Source organism: Prunus dulcis, chromosome 4 (assembly GCF_902201215.1).
Source record: "Prunus dulcis chromosome 4, ALMONDv2, whole genome shotgun sequence".
NCBI lineage: Eukaryota > Viridiplantae > Streptophyta > Magnoliopsida > Rosales > Rosaceae > Prunus > Prunus dulcis.
Window position 1 is genome coordinate 12,706,020 of NC_047653.1, and position 26,400 is coordinate 12,732,419.

Consider the following 26,400-nt stretch of genomic DNA (forward strand, 5'->3'; position numbering starts at 1 on the left):
ATCATGTCGCTAGAAGCTGGTTCAGCAGCTCAATCACAATGTTCTAAGCCTGATCAAATTGTTCGACATACGGCAAATTTCCACCCGAGCATTTGGGGGGATCAGTTTATGGATTATGGTTCAGAAGACATTGTAATTTATATATCATGCAATTAAATAAATAAATCCATGTTGTTTTTTGTTTCACAAGAAATTTGACATGTATTTTGCTCATTTAATGTTATGGGTGCAGATAGCTTATTCCCATAAGCAACAAGAAGTTGAAGACCTGAAACAAGTAGTGAGGAGGGAAGTATTCACAACTGGTGCAGGTGATTTTTCATATCAGATGAAGCTAATTGATGCAATCCAGCGCCTCGGTGTGGCATACCACTTTGAAAAGGAAATAGAAGAAGCACTGGAACATATATATGCTGCAAATCTTTTCCATGATGATGATGATGGTGATGGTGATCTATACAATGTTTCTCTTGGTTTTCGGCTACTAAGACAACATGGACACAATGTTTCATGCAGTAAGCTAAATTATTAGAGAAATTAATGTAACGAATTTGAATTTGGCAAAAATTATTTCTTAATATTTATGTGTTATGTGTCCATTTGCTGCAATCGAGCAGGAATATTCAACAAGTTCAAAGATCGTAAAAATGGAGGCTTCAAGGAAAGCTTAATCCCTGATGTGCCGGGAATGCTAAGCTTTTATGAAGCAACGCATCTGAGGGTGCATGGAGAAGATATTCTAGAAAAGGCTCTTGTTTTCACGACAAAACATCTGGAGTCGGCAACAACCCATGTAAGCTATCAACTGGCAGAACAAATAGCTCAAGCCCTAGAGAGACCGCTCCAAAAGAGTCTCGAGAGGTTATGCGCCCGTCAGTTCATGTCCATCTACCAAGATGAAGCTTCACATAATGAAGCTCTATTAAAACTTGCCAAGTCAGATTTCAATCTTGTTCAGTCTTTGCACAAACAGGAGCTCAGTGAGATTATTAGGTAGGTTATCTTTTAATTATGTGAGATTAGCACATGTAATTAAGTTAGTAATTCATTAACTAATATTAGCAATGAATTAGGTGGTGGAAAGAAGTAGACTTCAAAAGGAAGCTGCCTTTTGCAAGAGACAGAATTGTGGAGTTATACTTCTGGGTTGTGGGGGTCTATTTTGAGCCTCAATACCTCGTTGGAAGAAACATTCTCACAAAATGGATTGCCCTGTTAACAGCAATGGATGATATGTACGATGCTTTCGGTACATTTGAAGAACTCGAGATCTTTACGGAAGCAGTTCAAAGGTTGGATGAATTTTTATAAGTAAATAAAATAGAAAAGTTTATTTACATCTAAATTTCTATTGAGGAGTAGGGTTTAATCTTTGGAATTTTTGGTGACTTTGATCCAAGTCCTTTGATTTTTGTAACACATAAGATTAAATTCCTTTTTAAATATTTTCTAGTGTAATCTTTTGATTTTTAAAATTATTTTTTATTCCAATGTTGCCCCTTATGACTTGAATCGGGTAATAATCATTTATGTCATATTGCATGTTGCCTATTGCATATGTATATATATGTTTTTTCATATTTTCGACAATGTGTAATAGTATTTTATGTATCTTTTTTTTATAGGTATACAATTTTATTTGTTTATTTTTTGTATCTGACTTATAGATAGTCTTCTAATTTATGTTCCTAACTTATAGGTAACACGATTTATCACTAAGTTTTTTTCATTGCTAATAATAACATTATTTACATGTATGTTATGTACATAATTTAATGTGTGTGCTTGTCTAATAGATTGGTAAAATATGTGGGTCTTTACTTTTTATTGATTAAATTGTATTTTATCCATATATCAGGAATATTATCAAGGAAAGAATTCAAAATTTAAATTCTGGAATTCAATTACAATGAAATAATTCATTAAATTTAGATTTTCAATGTGTTTTCCTTATTTACCTCAAAAGGTAAAATCGACACAACAAAAAAAGTAATAAATGTCAAAAGACCTACTTCTACAACCAAAAACTTGTGGACTAAACCCAATGACGGCTAATCTTTTTGGACATAGATCTAAAACCAAACCAAACCAAATTTTAATTTTGCTTTGTAGATATGCTTCAGATGAATATGGTGTGTGCAATTTACAGATGGGATGTCAATTGCATGGATGAACTGCCAGAGTACATGCAAATATTCTACCGTACGCTTTTGAATGTTTTCAATGAAATTGAGGAGGAGATGGTGAAGGAAGGAAGAGCATACGGAGCTTACTATGCAATAGAAGCAGTATGTAATAATTAACTAATTAAACACACAGCTTAACTTACTTTTCACTATTTTAATTAATTTACGTATTATTTATGTCCCATATATGCAGTGGAAAAATGCAGCCAAAGCTTACTTTGATGAGGCCAAATGGTTCCACGAAGGATACATCCCCAGCATGGAGGAATATATGCGTGTTGCTACAGCATCTGCTGGTAACACCACGCTTACAACTATATCTTTACTTGGCATGGGAGATGTTGTAACCAAGGAGTCCTTTGAGTGGTCGTTGAATGACCCTAAAATTCTCAGAGCTTCCAATACCATTATTAGGCTCATGGATGACATTGTTTCAAGCAAGGTACAAAGCAGCTATTGTAGTTCACTATTACATGATTCTCACTTTGGTCTCTCAACAGTTACTAAATTTTATAGTCCTCACATATTCAGTAATGTGTCTGCTTCGGTCCTTCCGTAAAATTTTGTAAGTTTTTTCTGTACTTTTTACCGCCAAAAATGTTTGCTCACACCAAATATTTTTCCCCCACTTCTCATTGTCCACTTTCCGGTTCTTATATTTCATCCTCATTTGAAGTTTGAAGTTGGAACTTCAATTCTACATGAAAAATGTCATTAGAAATGAATTATGAGAAGAAAAATGTCATTAGAATGTCATTAGAACTTCGATTCTACTTGAAAAATTAGAAGTTGGAACTTCAATTCAGTTTAGTAAAGACTACTCTTACAATTATGGATGCGCTATGTATAACCAACTAAATAATTAATTATTTTAGATTCTTATTGTTATTGGATTTTGGATTATATTTTTGCAGTTTGAGAAAGAGAGGGGGCATGTTGCTTCTGCCATTGATTGTTACAGGAAGCAATATGAGGTGTCAGATGAGCAGGAAATAATTGATGCCTTCAACAAACAGATTGTGGATTCGTGGAAAGATATCAACGAGGAGTTCCTCATACCAACCTCTGTGCCAATGCCTATCCTTGTAATTGTTCTTAATTTAACAAGAGTGGTGGATCTCCTCTACAAAAAAGATGATGGCTTCACACATGTTGGAAAAGTCATGAAAGATAGTGTTGCTTCTTATTTCATTGATCCGGCACCACCATGAGCCTATGAGTCTGGATTGTATGTATGAGAAAGAAGAAAGAACTAGAGCTTGCTTTTTTTGTGGATAACTTGAGATAAGTCCATGCTTCAAAATTCAAATAATGAGTATGTACTGTTGATTTCTAAGACATGTTTGGGCTTTACTTAATAAAGATGAGTGCTGCTATTTCCACCAACCTTATCTTCCCACTCACTATATGTAAATTTGAAAATACACAATCATATCTTTCCACCCATCATTATCCTTAAAATACCCTTTAATTATCACTTCTTCTTTTTTTAGTATAAGCGATGGTCTAAACTCACACACTCAACTAAGATGCTATGAGGGTTTGAACATGAGGCTTATAATCTGAATCAATGTCATTTTCCACTGAGTTAAACCTCGTTGGCGTGTATGTTAAACTTAAGTGAAAAGGATATATGTGTGTTAAACTTGTGTATGGATTCTAATTACTCTTTTCATGACATCATCTAATTGTTTCCATATCATTTGTGAGTTATAAAGAGAGTTTGAGTCTTCCATTTCTCTATTAGCTTGGTGGTATGGGATCCTTTTCTCTATCAACTTACAAAATGTCAGCCTTTCTAAGTATTAACAATAACCAAAACAATGTCGTTGAAAATATAAAATGGCTGATACCATAGCGCTCATCACTGAACTAAAGCAAAGGGATGTGTGTTCCGATCATGAATCTATCAAGGAAAGGGAAAAAAGGAACCGAAGTGGTTATTTCTACTGCTACCTCTGTATTTTTAGTTTATCTATACTCAATGCCAGGCAGAAGCTGATATCAAGTTCCTGTCCTTCCATCCCAACATCATAGCCCCGTCCCTATCCATCAGCATGTAATGTTACGGGGGAATGCTAGCAACCTTCTCTCTAATTCTCTTCTCCTTTGGACTTTCTCCTTTTTTTGCTTGACATGTGTCATTCTCTTTACACTTAAAATAATATCATTAATATATTATACAAGTTAACTTTTGCTTTCCAAGGTTACCCTTATTAAATGTATTCAATTTATCCACAAAAAAATTCACAACTTTCTTACCATCTTATTAATTCTTTTTAAACATCAATTATTTTTTTAAAGAAAATGTCTACTTTTTTCAAAAAAGAGGAAATGTCTTTTTTTTTAAACACAAAAGGACTTTTTTTTCTATCTAACCCCTTTGTGTCTTAAAAAAAAAATTACATTTCCTCTTAAAAGCACATATTTTCGTTTAAAAAAAATAATTTAATTTAGAAAAAATAATAATAAGATGGTAAGAAAGTTGTGAAATTTTTTTGGATAAATTGAATACATTTAATAAGGGTAAACTTGGAAAGCAAAAGTTAGCTTGTATAATATATTAATGACATTGTTTTAAGTGTAAGGAGAGTGACACATGTCAAGCAAAAAAGGAAAAAGATCCAAAAAGCTCATTATGACAGAGTTGAGATATGAGCTCAATGGGTATTTCTGAAACCCTGCCATTGTCAACTTGGACTTCCACTTCCCAAAGAGCTCACGGCATTCCACTCTTTCTGAAATTACCTGTAGGATGACTAAAAATGCCTAGAGGGAGGGTGAATAGGCCATTTTAAGATTATAATCAATAAACTTCGGTAGTAGAATTGATATGGCTTATCAATCCTAAAATGTGATGAACATAAAATAAAGGAACACACAGAAAATTAGTAAAACCCAATCTTTAGGGAAAATCCACGGGACTCCTCAGTCCAACACAAATCCACTATAAAACGATAATTACAAATAGTACTCACACACTTGTCCTAGACACATTCTAGATAATCTTTACTGACTTCTTCGTAACTCAACTTCTGTCACGGGATGATCTTTGACACTCCTTATGTTGAACGCAATAGTAGTCACGATTGCTTCAAGCTCGCCGGAGGAAAACCGCCACCATGGTCTTGGTGTCCTCAACCATATGAGTCACCGAACAATGCAATACGAATGATTAAAGTGTTTGATAAATCACCAAGTAAACATGAAACACTTGATGATTTATCTCAAATATATCACAGCAACTTTTCTTAGGAATTTTAGATGCTAAAACAAAATATCGGAAAGCTATGGTTTCCAAAAAAGATGCACACAATGTTTTATACATAACTCATTCTCCCCTTTGCAAGAGAAGTGCAAAAAGCCACGAATCAATATCTTGCCATTGATTAGTTTTGATACTCTTAGAATCCTAATTGATTTCGTCAACTCTGTGACTTTCACTATAACCAATTGTTTATAGAAGAAACAATATTGATCATGGAAACCAATTTGGTATTCATAAAAAGTGCTCTCCAAGTCAAAGATGATGAAAACATAATATTTAAATTTAAATTAAAATAGGGTTCAACTAGGAAAGAATCTCAAGTAAATAAAGTCAAATAACTTGTTTTAAGCAATTTTTGGCAATCACAGAATCACTGGTAGCCTTGCTAAATAAAAAGGCCTGCTACATTTCGTGGGCTTGGTTTTCTTTCTTTTATTATTTTTGGGTATGAGGTTTTCGTTCTTATTTAAACAAGAATGCTGTGTTTTTCTTCTTCTTCAGCACACTTTTTTTATCTTCTTGATCGAAGCCAATTCGTTTCCTTTTTTTCTTTCCTTTTTGTGTAATCTGTTTTTTTTTTTTTTTTTCCTTTCAGATTTGGCTCTTATGATCAGTATTCAATAGCAAACTCGAGAAGGAAGAGGCTACGTGACGCACAACTCGAGGTATGATCAATTATGCTTTGTTTATTTAATTGATAATTTGATATTGATTTCATTAGATTAATTTATATTTATTGATTTTCATTAGATTAATTGATATTGATTTTCATTAAATTAATTGATGATTTGATATTAATTTCCATTTTAATTGATATATATATATATATATATATATATAAACTATACTCAATTAGTCATAGACCTAAAACCCCTTATATGTTTTACTTATACAGTTATGGAATGTTACTTTAAGAGAAAATGTCTAAATCCTCTTTCGAATAATTTGGGTAGTTCAATTTTTTATATAAGAATATTAGGTTGTCAATCTTTTTTTATAAAGCTTTTAGCCCTTCAAAATTGCACCCCAGCTAAAAAATTCATGCATCCACCAGTGGTTGTGGATGCTATACTTGGTTTTTCCAAACATGTGTTTGTGACAGACTGTCTTTTGTCCTATGTGTGTATGAGTTTGATGTTGTCGATGGATCATTTTTTGTTATTTGTAATACATTTCTGGGTAGTTGTAGTGGCCATTGTGGCTATTGTATTTGTATTTCTCTCGTGATGGCATAATTTATGAATGCAATCTCCCTACCTAGTGGCGGACGGAGCTAAAGGCCCAGGGTGGGCATGTGCCCCCTCTCAAATTTTATTTTAGGCTATTGTATTATTAATATAATCATACTTTTCTAACCAAAATTTGAAGTGCCCACGTATTTCTTTCTTTGTATTTTTCTAATTTTCCTTTTCTCACTATCATTGCTACCCTTTGAAATCTCTTATATTGTCGTACTTCGACTGTAAATTTTGTAGTGATAAATTACCGTTCAAATTTTCTCAGTGTGTATTTTTAATAAATTACATTTCATTTTCATTTTCCCTAGGATCCATGATGAGTAGATAGTTAATATAATATGTACAATAATGGAGTAAAAAATTTAGGGATTTTGTATCAAGTAAAAAATTAGTTTCATTTGTCACCCTAAAAAAAAATATATTTCACTATATGAGGTCTCCTTCAATGAAAATTTTCTGGCTACGCCACTATCCCTACCATTTGACTTTAAAAACAAAAAAACAAAAGCCTGCTGATTTCATTTTCTACATTTTAATATGGAAATTGGGCAAATAGCATAGTTGTAGGCACTACTATAGGAGTTTTTTACTCTTTCGTTCTATAAAAGTTGTACAGATCCTCATAGAAAAGTCAAATAAATTGATCAAGTCAGTCAATTGTACAGATGCTGAAGCGATTTTCTTCTTTTTCACACTCGCTCAAGTTATTCAATAGCACTAGATATTGATCACAAAATAAATAAAGTCGCACTCGCTCAAGTTATCTTGTGCAAACTGTAATTCAAAGACTTGTTAATTCTTCAAGTTCACGGCCAACCCAAAAAAGAAGTTAAGTTGTTATCAAAGTCGCTATTAAATTGACTGGTGTTGATCAAGAATCTTCAATTTAGAGTAGATGCAGCCAAAAGCTTGATTTGGAAAAGTCTTCAATTTAGAGTAGATGAATCTATGATGATAAATCTACAATCATTGAGAGTTCAGTATTACTCATTGGCAATAAATCTACAATCATTGAAATTTCAGCATGATTTGTAATTACATGATTTTTCTTATGATTTTAATATATTGTAATTACAAGATTGTACTTATGATTTTAATTCATGTAGGACTTTCTTGTATTCTCCAAAGTAGATTTCACCAAAGTGTGGATTGGATTCGGGGAAGCCATCTTTCATCCACTAGTTAAAGGATGCCAAGCCTTTAAAGAAGCAGAAAGTTGAAGTTACACCAATCTTAGCTCAAGTTATCATTACTATCTGTCATGTATGACTTTCTTCAAATCATCCTGTTCTAGAGCTAAAACCATAGCGGTCCCAAAATTGAAACATAATTGTCATTAAACTAAAACCATACAACTATTAAGTTTTGGATATAGAACAAGGTCTGGAACTGAGAATTGACATAGGAACAAGCTACAACAAGGAAAAATCTTGAATTAATTGAATTTATAAATATTACAACAGACAAGTTGAAATTGGTACTTAGGTGACGAGGGGTAAATTTAAAAGATATTCAATCAAGAACGCAACAATCTTCACACACTCTAGACCTTGACCAAATACTATTATGACTAGTCAACTGTTAGATATGAATTATACCAAACAATAACATACACAGAGCATACCAAAATGTACCTGCAGGCCTAGAGAATTACTAGTGACAACCTAGGCTCTCAGAAGGACCCATCAATCTAGGCATCCCCTGTGCTAGCAACAACTATGGTGAAAGTGTGTGAAGACAACATAATCAAGCAAACACCAAACAGTAGAAAAAGATGACTAGTCAACCGCAAAAATTCAGATGACTAGTCAACTATCAAGAACACAAACCCAGAAAATTTACAGAGATGGAAACCATAAATTGTTCACCCAGAAACCCACCATTGGGAAAAAATTGGGGGTCATCAACCGACCAGGCAATCCACTAAGCAAAAAGATTCTTACAAAGAACACTAGCAAGCTCAAGAAATTCCTAGGTCTATTTAAGAAGATGAGCTATACCTCCTTTGTGCAATCTTCTTCTTCAACTTAGCAAAGCTTGAAGCTCAGTTCTTCATGGCAATGGCAGCTCCTTCTCTAGCTCTTTCATCCCATGGCACTAGCTTGCAAGCTCTAACTCAGACAGAAATGAAATTTGGATTCATGGAGAAAATGACCAATTTCTTCAAGAAACCATACTCTTGAAGAAATCAATCTTGAATCTGACCTAGATGTATATGATAGAGTGTTTGATCTAGCAAGATGAAGTTTTCATATTTCAAATGCATTTTTCAAAAAGAAACAATTTGGAAAACTCAAAGATGAAAAATATGAAGGTTACTCTTGAGGAAGAAGAAGCGAAAGTTTGCTATGAAACTTTCCAAAACTTGTCCCCAAAAGTGACGACTGCCAAATGAGGAATTCTTTGGCTTTTACCAAAAATTCCTAGGTTAGAATAGACACATGGCAGCTGAGAAATTCGTAGAAAATGACAAAAAAATGGTTAAGCCCCAGCTGGAAACAGTGAGCTGGAAATCCTAATTGAAACAAATGTTGACTAGTCATACGAAGGAAAGATGACTAGTCATAATCTTAAGAAATTTAGTGAATGCAATGTAGTGTAATGCAGAATTTACCTTTGTCAAATGCATTGTTTTCCATCAGAATGTAGGCAGATAAGAACACCAAGAGAAGTAATTCTTAATATAAACTTAGAGCTTGAGAAACTACAATGATTGTCCTATTACAAAATTGTCAAGGGAAGCCAAAAGAAAAAACTCAAAATGCATACATTAACACAAGTTAATTGAATCAATTCAAATAAGAAACTGGACAGCTGAAAACAAGTCAAAATGGTCCAGCTATGACATGATACTAGTACAGAACACTTGTCACTCAAATTGATTCCACAAATTGACTAAAGAAAGACAAATAAATCAAAGTAAATAAACGAGCTGAAAATCTATTGAGAAAAATGCACGCATATTGCATAATATGAACAACTATTGAAAGTAACGTATATGAAATTATTGTTTAAATATCTGAAGGTAGCCATCTGAGTCTCTCTTTTTTTATTGGGCAAAGAGATTATCTATAAGATGAAGGCAAACAAACAGTATAGACATGAAGCCAAAAGAAAGGTGAGAAACACCTCCTGCAACCAAACAGCCAGGAGAAAAAGAAAACAAGATAGACTAGAGAAAGCAAAGAAAACAAATACAGCTATTTGAGTCTATCCACTAAATACAGAAGGATCGAGTCTGGTTAAACCAAGGCTTTGTAAAGCCATGAGTACCTTGTTTATCTTCATTTGTTCATCTTCCCCAAAAACAAAAAACGTGAAAATCAGGCATAGGAGGGTGGGATTTGTTTGGGGGTTTGGTATTTATATCACCCACTCAAAAGTCTCACACAATACACCATTTAACGAAATACCTCAAACTCGGCAAGTTTTTGAATACCACCTTACTTTTTCTTATCTTTTAAAAGAACTAATTGAATACCACAAGACTTGGATTGATTATTTAAAAATATTAATTGAATACAACCAGATTTTTATAATTACTTAAAAATCCTAATTGGATACCACTGAACTTTTAAGCTTCAAAACAATCTATTAAAATCTCAATTGAATACACCCCCCTTAATGAATTATGTTGAAATGATAATTTTCATTAAATCAGTCAATCAATTTTGCTTTTGATTAATTTATAAACAAATTCATATACCACTTTCTTATTCTTATTTATATCACTGCTTCTGATCATCACTTTTTTTTTCTTTCTTCCTATGTCTGCAACCACCATCATCAAACAATGAATACGGAATATTTTTTTCTTTTGATATGGGAAAGAGGAGGGATTATGATTACAGAGGTTTTGGGGAAAAGAAATCTCAGTGAGAGGTAAGATTTTTGGGGAAAGAAGAGGAAAAAATAAGAGAAGAAAGACAGAACGTGATGCAGGAAGAAGGAGAAGATTAAAAAAGACTAGGAACGCTAACTTTCCCGTTAGTTGGATTAGAGATTTTTTTTTTCTTTTTTAATTAGAGTTTTTTTAATTTTAGGATAATGTGTCAACTTTTAAGTCTCTTAGATTAAATTTTAATGAGGTCAGAGGTAGCATGTGGGGAACAAAAGTCAAACAAATCATAGCAGAGGATCTAGATCCTTTCTGAAGTGGGCTTTGGACTTGTTGGCTTTATTTAAATTAAATATATATTTTTATATATCTGAGTTTTTGAATTTCGGATAATTTCAGTTAGTTTGAAATTCAAAGTTCAGACATATATGTTCTCTGTTTGAACAGATATGTCTAAGGGGTGTCTTAGGCTAATTTAAATAGCCATAATGTAGTTCGCTAGATACCAAAATTCAAGTGGTAGAATTTTGGTTTTGATAGTTGTATCCTAGTGGACAGTCATCTGCAATGGCGGATCCGCATAGGGGCAAGGGGGGTCAATTGACCCCCGCAAGCCCGGAGTCCACCATAGGAGCCAAGAACTTGACCCCTGCAAATGCCTAGAAGGTGTTTGATGAAATGCCCCAAAGAGGGAGCAGCCATAGGCAAGAGCAAGCAAGAAGCTTGCTGTGCAGCGCCCATCGCTTCTCGTTCCACTTAAGTTGTTTTTTTTTTTTTTTTTTTTTTAAATAAACTTGGCCAAAATGAGGTCGTTTTGGCTCAGGTTTTTTATTTATAAATAAATAAAATAAATAAAAAGCCCCACAGGCCTCACAGCAGCTCGATAGAAGAAAGTACAATCAATTGCAAACACACACACGTATATATAAGCAAACTGATTGTTGTCTGTCTAAGAATACTATATGGTGAAATCAAACACATGTGCCTTAGATATCTTTTGGATATAATATGGCGACATGTTAATGAGTTCCACTTTATTATTAAATTACAAGCCAAACATATATTTTACCTATTACACAACCTTGACTGCTGAAGGCTTGAAGCTTCCTTTTACAAGCTCAAGGATTGGATCGGTTCTAATTAATGGGGGTGAAATTGATCATCAACAAAATAATGGTGAGAATCACTTTCAGAAGAACCATGTCCGAATTTACCATAACTCTCGTTCGCATCATTGTCGTCATCATGCTTGGCCTCGTTGTTGTTGTTGTTTGTGGTTGGAGGCTGAGATTGATCCTTTGTATCACTATCAACAGCCTCATCAGTGCTTCGACCCTGCAGATTTGGATCATTTTTCTGCTGAGCCAGGTGACGTTCATGCAAATTATATCTTTTAGCATCAGCTTGCAAAGAAGCCAAGATCATCATTTTTCTGCTTGGTTCTGTCCTCTCCATTGTTTCATATGCATCATCCATGGTGGCCATGACACTGTAGCACAACCATTAAGTATGGCTTTTATGGTGGATCCATAATTTCTTATCTGCTTTGCAGACAACTTAAGTAAACCTTACCTGACTTGTATATGTTGACCTCTTAGAATCGAACCCTGGAGTTTAATACAATTTACAAATATTTTTCTTGGTAATATATTTTCTGGAAACAAGCCCTCTATCAAAGCAGTTAAAAGAATTATAAACGAAAGTCGCTATCATCAATTTCGTCACTATCATCAACAAGAAAACATACCGTATATAATCTATAATATACAAGAGAGAAATACATATAGTACTTTCTTATATTGAAAATTTGACATAAAATACGAAAGTGGTACATTCATATATAATTTTTTTACCTTTTAGACGTTGACCCCTACAAGGAAAATTCCTGGATCCGCCACTGGTCATCTGCAGAACCACGCAAGCACAGGGGTGGGGGCGAAATACTGTCTAAGGACATAGCAAATCTAATGGCCTCTATCATCTCTGCAAGTTAGTATTTTTGTTTAATACAAATTCTTGTATCTGTATTTTATGTTGTTATATACTGATTCATTTAAAAGCCTTTTATATATATATATATATATAGGTAAAATATAAAGATAATTGATATATTTACAGAATTTCAAAAATAAAACTTCACTATAAATTTGAAATAAATACAATAAAATAACGACAAGGAAAATGTTAAGAATACTTTATAGATGATCGAGTCTAGAACTTAGTTCTATATCTTTAAGACAAAATTGCCTCTTCACAGGTGCTTTTAGGATTTTCTTGGCAAACGTCTCTCAGAATACAACGATCGACTTCTTGTTGAAGTAGCACTATAATCCCTAAGAAAAGCGAACTCAAACTTGTGTATGAATTCTCTCTTACTAACTCAGTATATTTCTGAAAATATAATGCTATGAATGCTCTAAAAACTACTATTGTTGGATGACAATTGGATGAATGAAATGTTGTAGGACCTTCTCTATTTATAGGCAACAAGGCCTCTATTCAGAAAAGATGTGACTAAAAAATATCAACAAATGTGTCTTTTCATGTTGCAACCATAAACCAAGAAGTGCAATGTTTCAATTATTATGAAACAATGCAACTTAAGCCAAGAAGTGCAATATTTAAATTTCTATGAAACAGTGCAACTTAATTCAAGAAGTGTAATGTTTCAATTTCCATGAAATAATGTAACTTTTCACATAAAGTATTATTTTTATTCACAAACAAAATAAATAATATTTTAGTTTTCCTCGGTTAAGAACATGTTCCAATGGATACATACCAATTCATAAAAGTTATGTACTTAAAGTCACAGGTTCCACAATTTAATTTCCATATCAATTATTAAAAAATTAAATATAAATATTATTATTTTCTAACAATATATTCTATTGTATTATACAACATTCTGATTGTTTCCAACAAATGATCGGTAGAGTGTCACTTGAGATTACAAAAGATATCCCACAAGAGCAAGCGCACATAAAGACCGTATCTTCCTAATTGGCCGGGCCCGCGGATAAGAGATAACGGACAACCTTAAACATACGATCCCTTCCCTATAAATAGTACATAAGCAATCTTTCCATACTTGCAAAGCAAAATATCCGAAATTCTTTTACACCAGTACAAATCATGTCGCAAGAAGCTGGTTCAGCATCTCAATCAAAAAATCCTAAGCCTGATCAAATTGTTCGACGGACAGCAAACTACCAACCGAGCATTTGGGGGGATCAGTTTATCAATTATGATTCTGAAGACATTGTAATTTATATATCCGACATATTGTTTCAATAACTAAATGCATGTTTTTTTTTTTTTTTTTGTTCCAAAAGAAATTTGACATGTATTTTGCTCATTTAACGTACAGATAAATTATGCCCATAAGTAAGAAGAAGTTGATGAACTGAAACTAGTAGTGAGGAGGGAAGTGTTCACAACCAGTGGAGATGATTTTTCGAATCAGATGAAGCTAATTGATGCAATCCAGCGGCTCGGCGTGGCGTACCACTTTGAAAAGGAAATAGAAGAAGCACTGAAACATATATATGCTGCAAATCATTTCCATGATGATGATGGTGATGGTGACCTATACGATGTTTCCCTTCGTTTTCGGCTACTAAGACAACATGGACATTATGTTTCATGCAGTAAGTTATTAGAGAAATTAATGTAACGAGATTGAATTTGGCCAAAATTATTTCTTAATATTTATGTGTTATGTGTCCATTTGCTGCAATCGAGCAGGAATATTCAACAAGTTCAAAGATAGTAAAAATGGAGGCTTCAAGGAAAGCTTAATCGCTGATGTGCCGGGAATGCTAAGCTTTTATGAAGCAACGCATCTGAGGGTGCATGGAGAAGATATACTAGAAGAGGCTATTGTTTTCACCACAAAACATCTGAAGTCAGCAACAATCCATGTAAGCTATGAACTGGCAGAACAAATAGCTCAAGCCCTAGAGAGACTGCTCCGAAAGAGTCTCGAGAGGTTATGCACCCGTCAGTTCATGTACATCTACCAAGATGAAGCTTCACATAATGAAGCTCTATTAAAACTTGCCAAGTCAGATTTCAATCTTGTTCAGTCTTTGCACAAACAGGAGCTCAGTGAGATTATTAGGTAGTTTATCTTTTAATTATGTGAGATTAATTACGAGCACTAGTAACTCACTAATTAATGCCGTCAATTAGGTGGTGGAAACAACTAGACTTTGGAAGGAAGCTGCCTTTTGTAAGAAACAGAATTGTGGAGTTATACTGCTGGATTTTGGGGGTCTATTTTGAGGCCCAATACCTTGTTGGAAGAAAATTTCTCACAAAAATTATTGCCCTGCTTTGTGTAATGGATGATATCTATGACGCATTCATCAAAGGTTTGAAATTATTTATTAAAAAAAAATTGTTTTGTTAATATGCTTCAGATGAATATGGTGTATGCAATTTACAGATGGCATGCCAATTGCATGGATGGACTGCGAGACTACATGCAAATATTCTTCCATGCACTTTTGAATGTTTTCAATGAAATTGAGGAGGAGATGGTGAAGGAAGGAAGAGCATACCGAGCTCACTATGCAAAAGAAGCTGTCTGTTAATTAATTAAAGAAACACACCGCTTATTAATTTTCACTATTTTAATTAATTTACATAATATTTATGTCCCACATATGCAGTGGAAAACTAATGCCAAAGCTTACTTTGATGAGGCCAAATGGTTCCACGAAGGATGCATCCCCAGCATGGAGGAATGTGTGCGTGTTGCTACAGCATCTGCTGGGCACACCACACTTACAACTATGTCTTTACTTGGCATGGGAGACATTGTAACCAAGGAGTCCTTTGAGTGGTTGTTGAATGACCCTAAAATTCTTAGAGCTTCCAATATCATTGGTAGGCTCATGGATGACATTGTTTCGAGCGAAGTTCAAAAAGTAGCCATTGTAGTTCACTATTACATGATTCTCACTTTAATTAGTCTCTGAATTCAATTCTTAAATTTTATAGTCCTCACACGCATTCAGTAATGCGTCCACTTTGATCGTTCCGTCAAATTTTATTAATTTTTCTATATTTCTTTATTGTCAAAAATATTTGCTCACACCATATATTTTTACCCTGCTTCTGACACTACTACAAAATTGGTCATAGGACACTGTTTTATTTTTGTGCTCTCTGAGTGGTTTTTGTGATCTGACTTTTAAAAGCACAAATATTTGTGCTTACAATTAATAACCACAACGCGCCCATGAAACTTTTACTTGTCGATTTCTCTTATAGGGTTCCTATTGCTTATTATAGAGCACAATTAATCCTTTTTCTTACTTTTACTCTGACAAGCTGGATTAGACTCTTTTTTATAACAACTCTAACCACAATTCTCAAATCCAAAACCACTTTGCTTCTCCGACCAAAACCACGGTAGAGTTTGGAATTACAATTCACAAATTTTGGATTATATTTTTGCAGTTTGAGAAAGAGAGAGGGCATGTTGCTTCTGCCATTGATTGTTACAGGAAGCAATATGAGGTGTCAGATTAGCAGGAAATAATTGATGCCTTCAACAAATAGATTGTGGATTCGTGGAAAGATATCAACGAGGAGTTCCTCAGACCAAACTCTGTGCCAATGCCTATCCTTGTACTTGTTCTTAATTTAACAAGAGTGGTGGATCTCCTCTACAAAAAAGATGATGGCTTCACGCATGTTGGAAAAGTCATGAAAGATAGAGTTGCTTCTTATTTCATTGATCCGGCACCACCATGATAGGAGTGGATTGTACGTATGAGAAAGAAGAAAGAACTAGAGCTTGCTTTGCTTCTTATGGGAGGGCCTTATTGGGTTTGATAAGTCCATGTTTCAAAATTCAAATAATGAGTGTGTATTGTTGATTTCTAAGATATGTTTGGGCTTTACTTAATAAAGATATTCAAATTATCCATTTCTTTTGACTTACGTATGTGATAGAGAAAACTACTATAATGTTTGGAAATTTTAACTGAAAAGATTAAATTATTCTTTTTTTTATAGAAATGGTACTTCTTTTAGTACATGACCTTTTAATGGATTCTAATTTTTCATCAACAATAGGTTGTGTATGTTAAACTTTTTTGTTTTATTTTTAGTACAAGCGATGGTCTAAACCTTAACACACAACTAAGATGTTGTGGGAGTTTGAACCTTAAACCTCTAATATGCAAATCAATATCATTTTCCACTGGGTTAAACCCCGTTAGCGTGTATGTTAAACTTAAATGAAACGGATATGTGTATGTTAAACTTGTTTCCATATCATCTAATTGTTTCCATATCATTTGTGAGTTATAAAGAGAGTTTGAGTCTTCCATTTGTTGGACAGAATTCAACACAAACATTAGTTCATCGGGACCTTATGATTTAGACTCTTATTATCGAGTGATGTTATGTGATCATTGTTCCTTATTAGACAAGCACCCATCAACACTAACAATTGCCTTGACCAATTTAAGACTTTTCTAACTCATATTCAATGTTTATTAAGCATTGTTTTCGCTCATCGGTAGGCACTAAGTTTGTTATTGAATTACATTGATTATTTGTGAATTTTCGAATATAACAATTACACCCTATTTTGTTTCAACACGCCTGCAATAGATAACCGCCACAATTTCCCAACAAGAACAGAGATCATGGACCTCACGGGCTTACCAGAGTATGAGGACTGGACAAGAAATGGGCTGAGGCTCTGATTGCGGAATGAGTTTTCATCAATTATCATGAGCTATGGAAGTTAAAAATGGATCACAAGTACACATATATACAACTCGGACAAAGAAACAAAAAATAAAATAAAAATTCATTGTGACAAGAAGAACAGAAACAAAAAGCCCCGCATCACAAGGACACATATATACAACTCTGACAAAGAAACAAAAGAACAGATAAACAGAATATGTATAAAGAACAGCCGTAACAAGCTTAGTGGTATGGGATCCTTTTCTCTATCAGCTCACAAAATGTCAGCCTTTCTAAGAATTAACAATAACCAAAACGTCATTGAAAATATAAAATGGCTGATACCATAGCGCTCATCAGTGAACTAAAGCAAAGGGATGTGTGTTCCCCCCATGAATCTATCAAGGGAAAAAAAAGAACCGAAGTGGTTATTTCTACTGCTACCTCTGTATCTTTATTTTATATACTCAATGCCAGGCAGAAGCTGATATCAAGTTCCTGTCCTTCCATCCCAACAGCATAGCCCCGTCCCTCTCCACCAGCGTGTAATGCTCCGAATAACACCTCAGCAGACTCCTTATGACAGAGTTGACATATGAGCTCAATGGGTATTGCTGAAACCCTGCCATTGTCAACCTGGACTTCCACTTGCCAAAGAGCTCATGGCGTTCCACCCTTTCCTTTCCCTCGCAAGCAATGACGTTCACCATATCTCTTGCCAGACAATGCTGCTCCACGTTGATCCTCTCCTTGTTGTTCCTCGGCAGGGTCACGTCAATAGACTCAAACATTGCCAAGTAGTATTCTAGAGTTTCCACAAACCTATTGAAGAAAGGGGTTGTGTTTGTGTTTGACTCTTGCTCCACCAAAGTGGTCACTTTTGGAGATAGTGACTTTACCATTCTCAACAGCCCATCCCTCGGATTGTTCTCATCAACACTCTCATCTGGTGTGTGATGAAGCTGCAGGGGAAAGTTCACAGCAAGAGCCTCTCCAGGCCTGACATCAAGCATGTCCTGTGTGACATCAGGTGCAAAAACTGGCACTCCATGAAATTCAACTGGGATGTTAAATTTCTCAGAGATAGCTTTCAGCCGTCTCCCAACTGCCTCCAATCCATCACCACGGGCGTATTGAGAAAGAGGATCATCAATACCTGTAATCCGTACATGGGGTGCCCCACCGGGTCTTGCTGCAAGTGCTTGAAGGAGAGTCACCCACTGGGTTCCCTGAGCAATCTGGAAGTCTATAATGTGGATGCGATCCTCATTTCTGCAGGCTTCAGCGATGGCCCCATTGGCTGCCATGTAACCAAACTTTAAATAGGGGCAGATCTCATACAGAATCTGCATGTATGAGAGCAAGTCATCGCTTTCAGGCTCTCTACACCTCAGGGCACGGTAAATATTGGCACCCGATGCCTCCTTCCTTGCTACCAGCCCTTCTACCAAGTAAGCTCCAAGTCGCTGGATTGGTTCTCCACTGATAGACACAGCCCCTCTAGCCTTTTCAATCAACTTATCAAAACTATCAATGTTGTTGTCAGAGAGAGCTCCAGCACATGCAATCAGCAATTCCTTCAGATTACCTGCTGGTAAACCCTTGAGAGACCCTTCATCTATTACTTTGGGACGTTTCTCAATCTGAAATTCACACAACTGCCTTTGCCTAGAGACAAAAGATGTCTGACGTTGAACTACAGGTGAACCCTGGTGCTCCTGGATCCATGAAGTGGACCTCTGTGTCTGCCGCTTGCTACTTTCTCCAAAAGAAGTGTTCGGTGTGGTGACTTCTTCTTCTTCATTGTCAGGCCCCATTAAAGTACTCTCCAATTCCTGCAAAGCGTGTTTTATATTCTGGCTAGAATTTGCATCCTGTAATACAGAAGTCCTGCCAGAATAGAGCTGCAGACTGTCTCGACGACAATCCACAGAAGGACTGAAGCTTAATTGATGAATGTAACTGTTTGTTTCAAATGAAGAGTTACAGGAAGGGCTAGCTCCTGAGAGATTCTCCGTGGAGCTGTGCTGCTCCCGACCGTCACTCAGTGTAGTAAGGGTATCAGAATCAAAGTGAGTAGAAAAGGGTGAATTTGGTGAATTCCCTATATCAAATTTCAGTGACCCCAGTAACCTTGTAGGTAAAGATGGAACAGTGGAATGTGGAGCTGTATATGAAAATCCTGCACCAGTCACACCAAATCCAAAATGTTGGTGCGAGTCCATGCTATGAGATTGGCATCAGCTAGTCCATGCGACAAGAAATCTGATGGTATAATTATCAACTACAATAGGATCAGCCTCGCTGCTTTTCCCAGAAACAACTGTTGGAAGCTTTGCAATCTTCTAATAGGAATCAAAGTTCTGAACTTGCAAGATAACAAAATCAACCTGCAATATTGACACAGAAAAAATCCCATTAACAAGAGATTCTGAGGGGAAAACTTTCATATACCCAAACCTTGTGAAGCAGAAATTATCACCAAATCACAAACTCTCTTGTTTAATGTTTTCTCAAGTAAATAAACATACAAAACAGAGACTTTTTTTTTTACATTTTTAACTCTTTAAGTGATTATTATTACGCCAGAAATCATACCTGGAATGTCTTTTATGGCATGGAATATTGCTTCTGCAGGTCATATGATCATATCTATACTAAGAATTCCCGGCTTTCCTAATTCCTGACACTTTTTCAAAACACATTGCAACATGACCACCTACCCCTTGACAAAATATCCCTCCAAGAAGCAGGGAAAGGCCTCTTGTTTTCCAAAAGCACCACTAGTCCTTCTATGGATTGGTTAGTTTACCTACAGTGGAATTTTTTCTTCTTTTTTCTTTTTTTCTTTGGAAAAAGATAACTATAGTGGATAGATAAAGGATAGGTATCAATAGATTGAGATTGAACCCTAGGGCCAGACACTGAATCAACCTCATAAATCGACCAAATATAAGAACAGTATGACCCCCAGTACAAAAGAAAGCAACAAAAAGCAAACAAGAAAACAGTATTGCATTAAAATGGAGAACACAGTTCCAAAAATGACAAAAGTATGTGAATCTAGACAATTTATATGGTAATCCACACAAATGAATTAGAAAGATGAAAAAGAAACCAAAGAATTAACTTCCGAGTGGATAAATTAGAAGTTTTTTTTTTTTCCATTTGGAACCAAAACCTTAAACCTTACCCAGTTGAACTGATTGTGCAAAACCAATACTTCAAATCACAAAACGGTCCAAAGTCACTCACGCTCTGTTTTTGCTTTCTGAGAAGGAGATAGAAAACAGATGAAAACACAAAAAACCCAAGATTTTCCTCACTCAGTCAAGCCCAATACCAGCTACCCGCTCTGATTTTTCCATTTCCCAAAACCCCAAATACACAAACAACACAAAAGCTCATAAGAATTCAGTTTCCACTCAACTTTCCTTTCACCTCAACTTTCTCAGCTACCAAACAAATCATGCTGCAAAACCAATCAATTCAAACACACACCAACACATATATATATATATATATATATGATATGAACAACTAATTTATATGAATAAATACCTTTTTCTTCTCTTTCTTTCTTCTGGGTATCTTTGGTCTTTGGCTTGGACTTCAAGTTCTGGTTGTGGGTAAGCTCCGGTTGGGTCCAAGACCCTGTCTTTTCAAGTTGTGGCAGCTCTGAATTTGCTGAGTTTTCGAAAGAAGAAAGGCAGGCTAGGCTTGGAAGGCATATATAGGAAAGAGAAAGAAAGAGGGTTTTGTACGGAAGTAACAGTGAAAATGCAACTTTGCACGTTTGGATATGATCAGACTGAGAGGGTTTATATTTTTATATTTTAAGTTATAGGGTGACCTGTCGCGCCGACCACAAGCTCCAGTCTTCGAACAACACAGAACATTCCTTGCTCTTTCTCTTTGTTTTTCTCCTTCGCTTGGGTTTTTGAGTTCTCTTTCTCTTCTCTTTCTCCTTCGCTTTGGATTTTTGGGTTTGGCTTTTGGGTTTGTTGAAAGTCATGGTGGAGATGCCTTTACGCGCTTGTAATCAGGAAGTGAGACACTGTTGAACAAAATTTATTTATTTTTATTTTTCTTGGACTTTGGCTGGCCTTCTGTCACATCGTCTTCTAGTGTGATAAGGAAAGTTTAAGATTTAATTAGGATCATAAGAGTTAAAACATGTCTAATTAAATTTAAATTATTATTATTATTTCTTCTAGCTTGGACCATGGGTTGGAACTTGGAACCAATCTTTGAGCTTGAATAAGTGGACCGGAGTTTGACTTCGAAATACTTTGTCAAACTTCTTCACTTTCTTCTCTTAATATATACGAACTTTTGTTGTTTTATACTCTCTATTAACTCAAAATTCAGCTTTTATAACCGAGTGTTTGTCAAGTCAACATAAACGAGTTTATGAACTCTAATTTTTTGTTTTTGACAAATCAAAGAGATATTGTATTTATAAATTACGCCACAAAGACAATATAAATACAATAGCTATAATATATTCACAAAGAGTTACAATCAATATAGAATGATCTAATAGCAACATCAAACTCATACGGTATATCTCCACTCAAAGCCATATAGGATCAAAAGACAATTCGTCATAAATGCCTGAAGATAGACCACAAACAAGCATAAAACTCGAATAAAGTTCATGCATAACTAAAGTTTGGTAGAAGACTTACCCAAAATTAAAAAAATCTACTCCCGCCGTCATGGAGACAGGGACAACACTGCAGAAATTGCAACCACCTACCCAATTAGCATTAACGAAAATTCTAAATTTCATTTAAAACATTTATTAGATTAAAGTACTATTGATTTTGGGGCTCTTCTTATGGAGAAACTGTGACGGTGAAAGCGAGTTTAGCTAGCTTCTATTATCAAGCAGTGAGCATCCGATTTAGAAGTTACTTAATCTCAACCGTCGATTAGTACGCTATTTCTTAACATCCAAGTTGTTGGCACATGTGCAACTGTAAAATTCCAATCAACGACATGAATCCAACTATGTTTGACCGATGACGATCACGTGACATAAAGCGTGACGATTTTAATTAAAACTTAAATTATTAAATAATTAATTAATGAAGTGTCAAACAATGGAGGTCGAAAAGAGCCCACGCCAGCAGGGACACTAATGAAGCATACGCGCTACCACGAGGAATTTATAAGTTTCTTTATTCTTTACCTTTGACTCTTTGACCTGACGTGGCACCCACTTTTTTCCTTGTCATAAAGACCAAAAGGTAAGTCTTCTAGGTTCTCTTTGATCTCGCGTACCCCTTTGTCTCTTTTCTTATGAATGTATTAAGGGAAATTCACTATTAAGGAAAACACACCTAAAGTCTATTTATAATCTAATAAATAGATTTTTAACTTCTTATAAATTACAAAATTATTATTAATTTCTTAAAATAAGTTTAATCCCAAAACTTTATATAAAAAACATAAAATACTCAATAGGGCATCAAAGTAATTTAATAATCAAAATTAAATTCAATAGGATTATCTGTTATTTTTTGGATTTTTTTTTTGGTTTGTTTATAGAAATTAAATAGTGTAGGATTTATCTATATCATTAGTGTAAGAATAAGTATATGACTAAATATCTCATATATTAACTACTTTCATCAAAAGTGTTTATTTCCGGGGCCATCTTTCAAAGATTATTTATGAAGAAAAAAAATCAATTAAATTGAAAATTATTTAATCACTTTACCAGTTGTGTAATTATTCAGTTTTCAATAGAAACATGAGTTCGTTGGTTAAATATTTAAAAACTCAACAAATATTCTTTACTTAAATCGACTAAACTTGAAAATTAAAATAAACATACGCAATGCACATTTTACCTAACTCTAGAGTTCTAAACACTAGCATTCATAAAAAAGAAGAAGAATATGAAAACACATACCAAGAGGCTAGTAATAGTCGAACAAGGTAATTTTTGATGTGATTGATTTTTTACAAAGACGATGTTTAAAGTCGTGTATATGACCAAAAACTGCAAATATTCATATGAAAAGTGCATTACCCATGATTTGTAAATGAAATCATATTCAATAAGAGCAACTCCACCCATTTGCCCCTTGCCATGGCAAGGGGGGAGCTAGGGAATGAATAGTGGTTGTCCTTTCAAATAGTATTTTGTGTTTCCACCCATTGCCATGGCTAAGGGCAATTACTATTCATTTTTTTTGTTTTTTTCACAAATTTTTTAATGAAAATAATTAATTTGGATAATATTTTCGGATAATATTTTTGGGTTCGTACATATAAATATTTACTATAAAATTCATATCTCAATCAGATAAAATTTTGGTATTTATAAATAAAATAAAATAAAAATCAGTAATTTTTTGGTATTTTTTTTCATTTTTTATTGCACAAAAATTGGCTGCCGTTGGATTGGAGAAAAAAATCTGATCGGACCAACCTGTAGCGCCTGACACTGTAGCACTGTAGCTCACTGTAGCTCGAGCCAACCTTGCCCTCGGGCCAGCCCAGGTTGCTGGGTCCCACCTTGCGCTCGAGCCTGGGCTCCACGCTAGAAACAGATTTTTGTTTTTTTCTCCCTCCCAGCCTTGGGCTCAGCTCCTTGCTGGAGCTGCTCTAATCAAACTACCTATGATAACGAATGTTGGGTAAGACATACAATGAACCTGAGGGGAAAAAGGCCACAATCATATCTGACAAAATCATAGTAGACTTATCCTTGAAAATTTTGCAATCATATATTTTTGGCAGAAAAGCAGATACCTTTGTTTTGGCTTTATTCGCGAAATCAAATCTAATCTAATCTCATCTCACTTTCATTTTGGCCTTAATGATTTGCCTTTTTCCATCACCGACATTTAAATGGTTATAGAGGAATTGGAAGCAAAGATTGATAAGCTAAAACCTGCATCTGGCACTATAGAAAAATTTATCTATATTATCGAACCAATTTACATATGCGCATCATTGATTTAAAGATCATAATGCTTTTAATTAAGAATAAGTTATAAGATATATCATTAGTTAAGATGATTGTAGAATCATTTTAGCGGCAGCCAAACCCTAAGGGGTACTCACCAAGAAAGAAATACAAGAAAGCTAAATCAATGACAAATTAAAGGATAAACTAGATTGATGTAAATACTTGTAAATGGGTCGGAGATGGATCGAATCACCCTATATCTGATCGGATCTGATAATGAAAATTTTCAACTCCATTCAATTCGATAATCCAATGGATCATTCATAACTAGAACTATATCCAGTTTGTTGGATTATTGAATATCGAATCAAATAAGCCGATCACAATATTGTTACGTGTACATCAAATCGGTGTATCCCAAACCCTAACCCTAAAGCAACCTTGGCCTTTTCTTCTACCACTTGTTTTGGGCAAATGTATCCACTCATATTGGACCTTATATCTCCCAGCCATGGATGACAGTCAGAGCCTGCAGGAAAAAATATCCGTTCACATTAAAAGTTAAAACCCCCTTTTATTTGCTCCTTTCCAACTTGGATTCATTCCTTCACTCAAACAAGTCGTCCATGGTCTCAGATAATCTGACCCATTTTCATGTGCTTCCAAACTGCTCTTCAGTCGGCATATACTTATTGGAGCATTTGGTCTTTTCCAAATTCCACGTAATAAATTATAAAATAATAATAATATGTGAAAAATTCCCAGGCCGTTTCCAAATTCCATTTTGTTAGCACTGAGAATTTATGAATCACATGGGAAATGCAAAGGTAGTGAGAAAAGCCGCAGACAAAATTAGGGCGCAGAGAGTGCGTTCCCATTTCTCACCTGTGAGGATAACCCACACGTGATTAATTAGGAACAATCGAGCTAGCTCTAATTCTATTAGAATGCCACGTCACCAATGTATCAAGTTGGATAATGATGTGTGGCCCAGATGAATTCAGCTGGGATATGTGGTTTAGAGGTATAGCCACAGGATTTAATCAAAAGTCAAACCTGCGCTTTCGCTTTGACCTTTGACCAGGATTTGAAACATGATGCCTCATGTTGGTGACTTTTATTCTCTCGAATTAAAATATCCTATAATTAATTCATATTCCATATTGGGTCCTGGCTCCTAAGTTTTTTTTTTTTTTTTTTAAATTTTAATTATACAAAAATAAAATAGATTCCTAAAGTTTATGTGAGCAGATGTTTTCTTTTTTCTTCATTTTTGTGTGCGTATACTTTTTATTTTCCCACTTGAAAGTGTGCTTGAATATTTGCTCCGATTTTCAGAGTTGACCATATTCAAATTTTGTGTTCGTTGAGATCAAATGTCAATGGGAAATTTGATGTATGAGATGACCAAATGCATGTGTTCCACATGTGCATGGTATGTGGATGGATGGATGAGTTGTGCAATTGCCTTTAGCTTTCCTCTTTTCCCTTTTTTATTTATTTATAAAAATTATAAATTTTTTGCATATACTCAGGGAACAGTTTTTTTTGTATTTAATGTTTAGGGGAGACCCTTTTTTTTCGTTAGTTTAGGCCCATAATAATTCCTTTTCTTTTCTTTTTTTCTGGTCAAAGGCACATAATAAATTAGAACTTAGAAATAGTCCACAATGGCATGATTAAATTTCAAGTTTATTAAAATTGTATTTTTTTTTCTCTTAGGGCCAGTTTGACATTGCTGTGCTGTAAAAATAATCGCTGTCAGATTTGCTGTAAGATAAATCAACTATGAGAGAAAGCAGTTTGGCGTTTGGTAAACTTTTTGTTAAAAGCGTTGTTGGTACTGATTCCTCGTATAATCAGAAAATTGTTGTCGTATAATCATTAAATACGGCGCCTCTTCAAAATTGATTCTTACATAATCAGAAAATGAAAGCACCTCATTAGATGCTTTCCCTTATAGCTTTCTCTCACAGCAATTTTTAACAATAAGTGATTTTTTCATAGTTTACCAAACGGGCTGGGCTTCCCAAAATGATTAAAAAATCACTTATCACCCAAAATAAGCAATGCCAAACTGGCACTTAATCTCAACTTAAGATGCTTGAGTCTACTACCTAGCTTTTTTTCTTTGCCTATGAAAGTCGGTTATTGGGAAGCTTGAAATGAGCGGGAAAGAAGCCCAAGCAATTAAAAAAGGTTGATAATGGATCGTATAGTGTCGGGTT

The 26,400-nt window shown here is 34.8% G+C and overlaps 2 protein-coding genes and 1 pseudogene across 2 annotated transcripts; 2 read left to right on the plus strand and 1 right to left on the minus strand.

Annotated features, from left to right (window-relative positions):
* On the plus strand, positions 1–3,397 carry LOC117625394 ((-)-alpha-pinene synthase-like). Its single transcript, XM_034356952.1, has 7 exons — positions 1–132; positions 233–515; positions 618–993; positions 1,074–1,292; positions 2,150–2,288; positions 2,380–2,628; positions 3,101–3,397. Exons 1-7 carry the CDS (start codon positions 4–6, stop codon positions 3,395–3,397), a joined length of 1,692 nt encoding a protein of 563 aa, XP_034212843.1. The 5' UTR covers positions 1–3.
* A 10,268-nt stretch (positions 3,398–13,665) lies between these two features.
* Positions 13,666–16,296, plus strand: LOC117625395 (annotated as a pseudogene).
* A 1,052-nt stretch (positions 16,297–17,348) lies between these two features.
* On the minus strand, positions 17,349–21,289 carry LOC117624488 (scarecrow-like protein 21). The gene is made up of 2 exons (XM_034355775.1): positions 20,806–21,289; positions 17,349–19,634 (listed from the first exon to the last, which is right to left on the minus strand). The coding sequence occupies exon 2, from the start codon at positions 19,467–19,469 to the stop codon at positions 17,712–17,714; it is 1,758 nt and encodes a 585-aa protein (XP_034211666.1). The 5' UTR covers positions 19,470–19,634; positions 20,806–21,289; the 3' UTR covers positions 17,349–17,711.
* Positions 21,290–26,400: the final 5,111 nt, after the last annotated feature.